A 9,238-nucleotide genomic window follows, 5' to 3' on the forward strand; every position below is an offset into this window, starting at 1 on the left:
CCAGCACCAGCACACAGCAGGTGTGAAGGGACCCCTTTATTGCAGCATTATTTACAGAGCAATGGCCCTGGCCCTAGCACATTCGGGCCCAGCCCCCTCTGCCCCATGCCTGGCCAGAGGAGGGGCAGCACTGCCTTGCAAGGGCAGCACTGGGGCGGGCTGCAGCATTTGGGGGGGAAAGATGTAAAAAATATATAGGCTCTCTAGAAAAGTTGTTGCTGCAGTTGCCAGAGGCCAGCTCTGCCCCAGGGCTGGGGGGCACTGCCCCCCACCCTAGGCAGGACAGTAACAGGCTTCCCCAGCAAGGCTAGGACCAGCACACCCTTCTTGACTCACCTCCCTCCTCCCCACAGCCTCGGGGAGATACAGCAGGGTCCTCCTGCCCCTCAGGGTGGGGGGGCACTGCTAGTGCCAGGGCCCGCTCACCCCCAGGCATGAGATTCCCTGCAGCATGGGGCTGGTTTCCAGTGTCTTGTCCCCCCTCCCCCCGGGGCTGCAGTCCTGAGGAGATGCTGCGCCTGCTCCCCATGGCAGAGCTTCAGGAAGTAGCATCCTGGAGCTTCTCCCCTGAGGGCATGTTCAAGGGACCCAGCCCGGGGGGGGGGTGCCCCCGAAGCAGGACAGACAGCCCCTCCTCCGGGCAGGGCTCATTTGACCTTTGCACAGGACAGGCTGCTCCCCGCAGGTGAACATGGAGTGGAGGCAGCACCTTGGCCTGGCCCCACATGTGCACCACAGCTCCTGCCTAGGCCAGGGCTCTGTCCAGCCCACCCCCCAGGAGTGTGGGGTAGTGGACAGCTGCCCCAGCAGGTGAAGGAGAGGGAGGGAACAGCCAAGCCTCTGTCCCAGATCAGGCTGGGAGGGTCTTGTCTCCCTGAGATGCCCTCCTCTCAGTGTCCATGCTGGAGGCTACAGGCTGCCCAGCCGGTCATGTCCGGCATAGTCAGTCCCCCAGCCCCGCCGGAAGTGAGCAGGGGCAGGGCTGGCCGCAGCGTCAGCTCCATGTTCCCCCTGCAGACAGGTCGGCTCCATGGTCCCACGTCCAGGCTGTGCCCTGGCCTCAGTGGGGCGCTGGGTGATGGTCTGACCTCCGGGCTGCCCTGGCCAGTTGGAGACACTTGTCGTAGAGTCTGGGGGGGCTGCCCTGTGCCTCCCACTCCTGTCGCTTGACCTTGACGGAGGCCGCGGGCCGCGCCTGCCACCGCCCCAGCGTGTTCTTCAGGTGCCGTGCGGGCGCCAGGACAGCCCGGCCCAACCCGATGCAGCTGGGAGAGAACAGGAGCGTGCTTAGCCCAGGGAGCGCTAGGCCACTGGCACCATGGGAGGATTCCAGCCCTCAGCCTGCTGGGGAATCAACCCCCATGGGGCTGAGGAGGGAGGATGGGAGGAAGGCAGGGGCCCAGATTCCCCAGTTCCACCCTGCTCCCGTGGGCCCATGGGGGCATACTGTAGGGAGCTGAACTGAGCCCCTTCTCTTCCAGCCTCCCATGGCTTCTAGGCCTGGGCACTCCCCCCAGCCCCTCTGCTTGCCAGCCTGCCCCACTCAGGCTGTGCCTTCTGCCAGATCCCAACATAACACTGCCACTGTTAATGACAGAGTGCTGCCAGGCAGCTGTGGGGCAGGGAACTGGAGCAGAGAGGGAAAGGGGAAGGGGCTCCTCCGAGTGAGCACCTGCCCTCGCCCCTGCTCCAGGTGGGGAAAGAGCCCCTGAATGCCCACAGCACTGCATGGGGGCCCTCAATGCCAGCGGTGCCCCTAGCCTGGCCCTCCACTAGACAGGGGATCCAGGCTCCAATCCCTCCCGCCCTGTCTATGCACAGGGTGATCCTGTGCTGCCACCATGTGGTGAGAAAGCCACATTGCAAGCCCAGCCTGGGCTGCCCCCTTTCAGCACCTCCAAGGGGATCTTCAAGCAGATGTAGGGCCCAAACCAGGCAGCACCCACGTACCAGCATAGGGGACCTCCCCCCAACACCAGACTGGGAGCCCAGGCTGCAGGGGACTCCATGCCAGCTTTCTCCCACCCTGGGAATCTGCTGCACTCACTTGGGCTGCTGCTCCCCATCGGCACAGCCCCTGGGCGGCTCCAGCACGAAGCAGGCTGTGGAGATGAAGTCGGACAGCACCTCCTCTTCCACCTCATTGGGGCCCTTCGTCCTGCGCAGGAACCGTGCCAGCCTGTGGGGACAGGCACAGCTCGCAGCAGGACCCCACTGGAGGCAGAGGCCAGCGCCCCTCCAGATATGCACCAAGTGCCCCCTGCTCCTGCAGAGTCCCCAGCACCTCCACCCCATCCTTCCCCCTCACCCACTGCAGAGACCACCTGGCCCAGTCATTGGGAAACAGGGTTAGCTTGGGCAACGGTGGGAAGGAACAAGCCCAGTGTCAGCCCCTTGGCCACTCACTCCATACACCAATCAGAGCAGAGCTAGCCAGTGCCAGTCCCAGCATGGGGCACCCACCCAGCTGCAGCCCAAGGGGCGTCTGACTCTAGAGAGGGCCCCACTGCCTGAGGAAGTGGCACTCACCTGCGGGTGCAGTTGCAGTGGAAAAGGGTGCGGGAGTCTGGGTTGCGCATCTGGTACTTGACCTCATGGGGTGCAATCTTGTGCTCACACTGGTCAAGGCGCCGGTAACATCCGCAGCTCCTTCCTGGGGCTGGGGGGAGGAAGTTGGGCTCGGGGTCAACTGAGGCACATCACTCGGGCCCCCCCCCAGTGGGTCAGGGGCCCAGAAACTCTACCCAGGGCCTTGGTATGCACAATGCTGTGCCAAGTGCCACAGGCACCCAAGCTCTGCGCGCACACACCATGGGCACGGGCAGTATCTGGGAGTTCCCCCGCAGAGCATGCCACCCCAGAGAACCCATGGCAACCCTCCAGCCCCCTCAGCTCCCCCACCCTTGTGCCCAGAGCCCTCACTCACCCCGGTGGCTCAGCTTGGGCGGGTGCAGTGTGGGGGTGTGGCGTGGCTCCGAGGCTGGGGGGAGCGGCAAGTTAGTCCTTTGGGCAGGGCGCGCTGAGTCCCTGTCTTGGGGCTGCTCTTCCCCCTCCATTCCAGCCCCACCAGGGGGTGGGTGCTCAGTGTCTGGCGTGGGGCCCTGCTCGGAGGCCCTTGTTGTAAGGGGTGGTGACTCCTGCCCCCCCAGGACTGAGACACGCCTGTGTGGGGTGGTGGCCCCATCCTCAGCAAGGGCAGGGAGCAGCGTGCCCAAGCCCCTGGGCTGGGGGGGCGTGACAAGCCTTTGATCTTCTCTGGGGCTCTGTGACCCCTGGGCCCCATCGTCCTGCCAAGGCCTCTTCCTGTTCTTCCTCTGGTGCTTCCTGCCCCGCCTGATGTGCTTCTTGCCCTTGCCCGGGGGGTGCAGGGCAGGGCTGGCCGTCTCCCCCCGGGGCAGGCCGTAGTGGTACTGGCTTTGCTGCACCATCCTGGCCAGGGCTACGGGGCCATAGCGTTTACACCTGGGAGCAGAGGGGGAGTGAGACAAGGCAATCCCCCAAACTCCCACCCCCTCCAGGGCTGGGCTCTGCTCCTAGGGGTTCCCCTGAGACCCACACACCTGCCCCCTCCCAGTTGGCACAGAGGGCTGTGCTGCTGGAGCTCCTGACAGCCATGTGCTGACTGGCACCGTGCCCCCATCATGTGGGAGTGTCAGGACAGGGGTGGAGCTGACTGGCTCCGTCCCACCTGCCAAGTCGTGCCACCTGCAGCAGCCAGTCAGGGAGTGGGACACACCCCACTGGTGCCACAGCACACCTCCCCCACACAGGGCCAGCCAGGGAACCCACAGCCTGAGCCTGCCCTGGCCGAGCAAGGGAGCCACAGCCTGGGGCCAGTACACGGTCATGGTCACTGGCAGTCTATGTCCAGCAGGAGAGATGGGGTGACAGAGGCAGCCCAGGGCAGGAGAAGGGAGCAGGGCCAGGATCTCTGCCAGGCATCCTGGGCCGGCAGCCCTGCGAGCTCTGCAGCGATCGCCCACACACTGGACGGCAGCAGAGCCTAGCGACCCCCACCGGCAGGGCTCGGTCCCACCACAGGCCCCCTGCCCACTATCTGCCCCCTGCTGACCTGTCTTTCCCCCGTTCCCCTCCACCATTAGAGGACAGTCACCTGGTAGAGTCCCCATGTGCCCCGCACCCCACCACCAGCCAGAACCGCAGGGGACACCCTGTGCTGGGCGAGTCTGTCCCTCCCTTCCCATCCCGCCCCTCATCCTGGGGCTCCCTACCTCCTTGGCATGGTGCCGCGAGCAGCCTGACTGAGACCCTGCCTGGCTGGAGAATCACTCCTAGAGGTGTCTTGAGTTCAGAGACCTCACCGCACAGCCAGGGCAGGTGGCGGCTCCGCCATCCGCAGCCGGTGCCAGGCCTGTCTCTGCTCCACAGCTCGCAAGAGGCAGTGTCGGTCCTATTCCTGCACTGTTTCCCACACCTGAACCAACCCTGCTCCCGCCGGTTAGCCTGTGGCCGCTCCATGTGGTCTGGCAGGATTCAGGATGTCTGATGAGCTGACGTGGAGTCATGGGGCACTTCATGAGAGCCCCTGGAAAGCTGATCTCTGCACTCCATCACGTGGCAGCAGGTTCTCAACCCCAGGAGCACCCCGGAGAGGAGCCCGCGGTGTAGGGGTGGATGGGAATGCTGCCCAGCTCCGGTTCTACCTTCAGTGCATTCAGCACTGCTAGCAAAGGGCATTGCAGGGACACACCAGTGAGAAACCTGGCGCAGCCCCCATTCCAGTGACGCAGTCAGGAGCCTGGCCAGCTGGGCGCAGTGCCCAGAGGCGCTTCCCTGAACCTTGGCTTAGGGAAATCGGCTGCAACTCCAGCCTGCCCCGCCTGACGGCCCTGGGGTCAGAGAGCCCCCCCGAGAAGCTGGGCATGGTTCTGTGAGCAGGGCCAGGGGCTCAGGACCTTGTGTGGGTACTCACCCTCCCCACCAGTGCCAGTCCACGCACGCTTCGCTCTCCTCCAGCACAAAGCACGGGACCTCCAGCAGGTTGAAGAAGGTGATGCCAACGATGTTGGAGATGGTGTCGTTCAGCTCCAGCAGGCACTGCTTGAACCTGCAACCCAGCAAGGGGCGTCAGAGCCTCGGGCTGCGCAGTACAAGGGAGCCAGCCCGGATGTTGGCAGGCGGGGGGAGGAAGGGCTGGCTCGGAGACAAAGGGCGCAAGGCAGGCAGCGGGAGCAGAGAAGGGACTGCAGAGGAGCCCTGCCGCTGTCCAATCCCAGCTCCCTCCTACGCTGAACCCCTGGTTAGCGGCTCTGTTGGGCATGCAAGGTGACAGCGACAGGTCCCTGCACAGCCCATGATCCAGGAGTCGCCAGGGAAAGGGGCAGTCGGGGTCTGCCGGTGTCTCCATGGGACCTGGGGAGTTGAGTCATCTCCAGCCAGCCTCCTGCTGGCCCTGGACACTGGAGCAGGGGCGGGCACTCTGAAGCCGCACAGCTGCGAGAGGGGCTGGGAGCTCCCAACCATGCCTTGCAAAATGGGCAGAGGGGACCTGCAGGCCTCACTGCCCCCAGCTCTGCTGATGCTCCTCAATCCAGACTCAGAGCCCCGCCACTCTAGGCATCTCCTGAGCCCAAAGTGCCAATGCTGGTGCCTGGGTGGGTTTGCGATACAGACACTAGCTCCCCTGTGGCTGAGCTGACAGCCCCCCAACTTCTCTGCTGGGGAGCTGGTGCAGCACCAGGCTAGTACTGCCCGTGCCAGGCTCTCCCATGCCAGCCCAGCTCACCTGGCATCACAGTCGCAGTGTGAGATGGTGTGCAGGCGGTAGTTGCGGATGCCATAGTTGTACTCCAGGGCAGAGAGCTGCTCTGCGCATTGGTCGTGTTCCCGACAGCACAAGTCTGGGCCCTGGAAGATTCCTGCAGGGGAGGGTTGGGTGGCTCAGGGGGGACTGGGGAAGCATTGCCCAGCAAAGCAAAGCAGCAGCCTGCAGAGGCCCCAGCACCCTTGCTGCTGCCCCCTGTGGGCGATGGGTGGGGCACCTATTGGCAGGAGGGGACCTGCAGGGTGGGTTATTGTCACACACACTAGCCAGGATCCCCAGGAGGGAAGAGCACTCAACTCAGGCTGGACATGCAGGGGCGGAGGCTCTGTGCTGGCTGAAGGTCTGGCTCCATTAGGGCATCTCTAGGGCCTCCTTCAGTAGCCTGTGGAATGTCTTGGCCCCATGGGGCACCTTGGCCCACCGACACCATGCTCAGGAATGCAGCAGCCTTGAATCAGCTCCCGCAGATATTTACACCCCTCCTGCAGGGGTCACACACACAGGCTCGCAGGCTGGGGTGGGTGAATTCCCCAGGGAGCAGGGCCAGCCAGCCCTGGGGTCACCAGGGACCAGCCCCATCTTCCAAGATGAAAAAAGATAAGACTGAGGGACACTGAGCTGTCCTGGGAGCCCACCTCTCCCGGTCCCACTGGAGCCACAGTTAGGCCAGAGTCACTGAATAGCAGCAAATCCAGCCCCTTCTGACGGGCAGCTCCTGCAGGTAGCATACTGAGGAGACTGGGCAGCCCCATAAGGGTGTCCCCAGACCTCCCAGGCCCCATGGTGACCTGGGCCCAGGCGTTTGCCACAGGGTCACCACTAGGACAAAGGCAGGAAGCTCATTTAACCCCCTTCAACTCATTCCAGCCTCTTCAGCCTTAGTTTGGGACCTGCCTGCTCCCCCTGCCCACACCACAGGGGAGCTGGGGGCACTGGGGACGTTGCAGCTCCACAGCTCTTACCTAACTCGGTGAGGTTCTCTGCAGAGTCCCCAGCTCCACACCACAGTGTCCCCGGCATCGTCCAGCCCCGCCGGGTCCTCCTGCGCCCATGCTCCTCCCGGACCAGTCCTGCCCACTTGCCCACGGACGCTCTCCTCACCCGGGGCCTGCCAGCCCCCAAGGGCTCAGCCCTGCTGCAGGCGTTCACCTGCTGGGCCAGGCTGTCCAGGGCTTGCTGGCGCGCCGGGCTCCAGGGGCTGGTGAAGAGGCTGCTCTGCGGGCGCTTGGCACAGGACTCTTGGTACAGGCGCGTGAACCAGGGCTCTTCCTGGATGGAGCAGGCCAGCAGGTGCCCATCCCCATCCCCATCCCCATCCCCAGCCCAGGCGCTCTGGAAGAGGGCCAGGGCGCCGGAGCGCCGGCTGAGGAAGCTCAGGTATCTGGTGCCCGCCGCCCCGGCGGTGCCCGCAGCCTCTATGTAGCAGAAGGTGTCGCTCCTGCTGAAGGACCCTGGGGACCCGCAGGCCCCCGGCTCGGCCAGGGAGATCAGCGCCCAGAGGATCGGCCACATGGTCCCCAGCGGCGCGCGGCCAGCCCAGGGGCGCCCCGGGGGGCTGTGGGGCGCGCTGGCAGCGGGGCGCGTAGCCGGCGAGCGAAGGAAGCTGAGCCCCGCGCCCGGCCCGGCTTTAAGGCGGCGCGGCAGCCGCATGGGGTGATCGGCGGCGACTCCAGCCCTGGGAGGGCTGGGCCGCCGGCCGCCGCTGATTGGGCCGCACCCGACAAACCCCTCGCCGGCCACGCCCGCCTCCAGCCCGGCACATGGTGGGGAGCGGCGCCCGGGCCCAGAGCGGCGGATCCCTGCGCCCTCAGGGCATGTGGCTTGGCCGCCGGGATCACGCCCGCAGGTCTCCTGGCTCCTCTCCGGCTCCCGTGGGGGGTGACTCAGGTGGGCTGCCCCACGCTCAGCACAGGCAAGGAGGAGCCAGCAGGACCCTTGGCACGGGGCCCTACCCCATGGGCCTTGCCCAGCTGCTCCTCTCTGGGTCAGGTCCCAGGGCAGCTGCCGCGCCGGCGCGCGGAGGCTGCTGTACCCGGCTGTGTCAGCAATAAACGGCCCCTAAGAGCCTCCAGGGAGCAGGTGCCAGACGATGCCGGAGAAGTGGGTCAGCCAGTGGCCACTATCTGACCTCTCCCTAGCCCCATCTGTGTCCCAGCTTCCTGGCGTACTTTGCAAGTTACCCCCTTCACCAGCACTGGAATGCAGTCACCTCTAGGGTGCACCGCGGCAGCTGCTGAACAGCACGCAGCAACGCCCCAGCGCGGGGAGAGCAGGAAGGGAAGAGTAGTCCCCTGGGCAGGTGAGTGGAGATGGGGAGATAAGGAGGCAGAATGCAATGGCTGGCGTTAGCACAGGGAGAGTTGTCTAGTGTGGTGAGAACATGGACGTGCCATCAGACTTGGGAGGCTATGCTCATCAGTACCATGGGCTCTGTGTGACGGGCAGGCTCCTCTCTGTGCCTCAGTGTCCCCATCAATGATATTAATAGGTGGCACTTGCGTAGCACTTTATAAAGGCGGGTCAGTGTCATCATGATACAGATGGGGAAACTGAGGCACATAGGAGGGATGGGACTTGGCCAGGGTGACAGTGACCAGCTCACTAGGTACTACAGAGCTGGGAACAAAACACAGGAGTCCTGGCTCCCAGATTGCCTGCTCACCTGTCTAAGCACTAAATCACTAGGCAAGTCCCTGCCCCAGGATTTAATTTTTTATTTAGAAGATAAAACTTGCCTGAGTCCAAGTGACTCCAGGGAGTTCTGGGGCTCCAATGACACCTGCTCGCAACTCCCTGCCCAGCACCTGTCTCAGCTCGTCTGGGCTGGTGGTGCAGGCATTGCACCCAGAGCGGGCAGATCGGACCGCCTGAACTTGCCATTCAAACAGCCCAAGCCCGGGACCCTGACTCTGCAGGCCTGGGCATGGTGACACATGAAGAACTGTTCTTACTGTTTCCTCTGAATACTGTAGGGGTGCCTCAGTATCCCCTATGCATTTCTTAAGTCTCTAGGTGGTGGGATAAGGGGGTGTAATTGTTGCACAGGAAAAGTCCAGTGTACATAAATGGCCAACACTGTCTCCTGGCAACTGATGGCCTGGGCCCTTCCCCCTGCAAGGTGAGAGTTACAGGGTTGGAGAACAAAGTAATCCGGTGACCTCCTGGCCCGGGAAAGGGACAAAGCCCAGAGGAGGAGGGGCTGGAGGGTCAGTCAGTTTGGGCTGGCTGGGGACATGGAGTGAAGTGCAGACGGGGTTGTCTGGCTCACTGCCCCCCAAAATGGACCCGGCTGAGGGGTCCTGTTCTTTGTACCTACAAGCTCTGTTTTAGACCATGTTCCTGTCATCTAATAAACCTCTGTTTTACTGGCTGGCTGAGAGTCACGTCTGACTGCGGAGTTGGGGTGCAGGACCCTCTGGCTTTGCCTGGGTGGACACGCTGTGGGAAGCGCAC

At 64.0% G+C, this 9,238-nt stretch overlaps 1 protein-coding gene across 1 annotated transcript; it reads right to left on the bottom strand.

The window, feature by feature from the left end:
• Positions 1 to 21: 21 nt before the first annotated feature.
• PLA2G3 (phospholipase A2 group III) lies at positions 22 to 7,463 on the bottom strand. The gene is made up of 7 exons (XM_038373975.2): positions 6,748 to 7,463; positions 5,747 to 5,879; positions 4,934 to 5,068; positions 2,927 to 3,462; positions 2,530 to 2,659; positions 2,048 to 2,179; positions 22 to 1,265 (listed from the first exon to the last, which is right to left on the bottom strand). The coding sequence occupies exons 1-7, from the start codon at positions 7,433 to 7,435 to the stop codon at positions 1,061 to 1,063; spliced, it is 1,959 nt and encodes a 652-aa protein (XP_038229903.2). The 5' UTR covers positions 7,436 to 7,463; the 3' UTR covers positions 22 to 1,060.
• Between the last annotated feature and the right edge of the window lie 1,775 nt (positions 7,464 to 9,238).

Source organism: Dermochelys coriacea, chromosome 15 (assembly GCF_009764565.3).
Source record: "Dermochelys coriacea isolate rDerCor1 chromosome 15, rDerCor1.pri.v4, whole genome shotgun sequence".
Classification (NCBI taxonomy): Eukaryota; Metazoa; Chordata; order Testudines; family Dermochelyidae; genus Dermochelys; species Dermochelys coriacea.

What these genes read in the sequence shown, in the direction of transcription:
- PLA2G3 (XM_038373975.2), bottom strand. Translation starts at nt 7,435, where the DNA reads ATGCGGCTGCCGCGCCGCCTTAAAGCCGGGCCGGGCGCGGGGCTCAGC. An exon ending in AGAGAACCTCACCGAGTTAG is followed by an intron (nt 5,880 to 6,747) that starts GTAAGAGCTGTG and finishes CCTCCCCTGCAG; the next exon opens with GAATCTTCCAGGGCCCAGAC. An exon ending in GACTGGCACTGGTGGGGAGG is followed by an intron (nt 3,463 to 4,933) that starts GTGAGTACCCAC and finishes CTCTGCTCCCAG; the next exon opens with GTGTAAACGCTATGGCCCCG.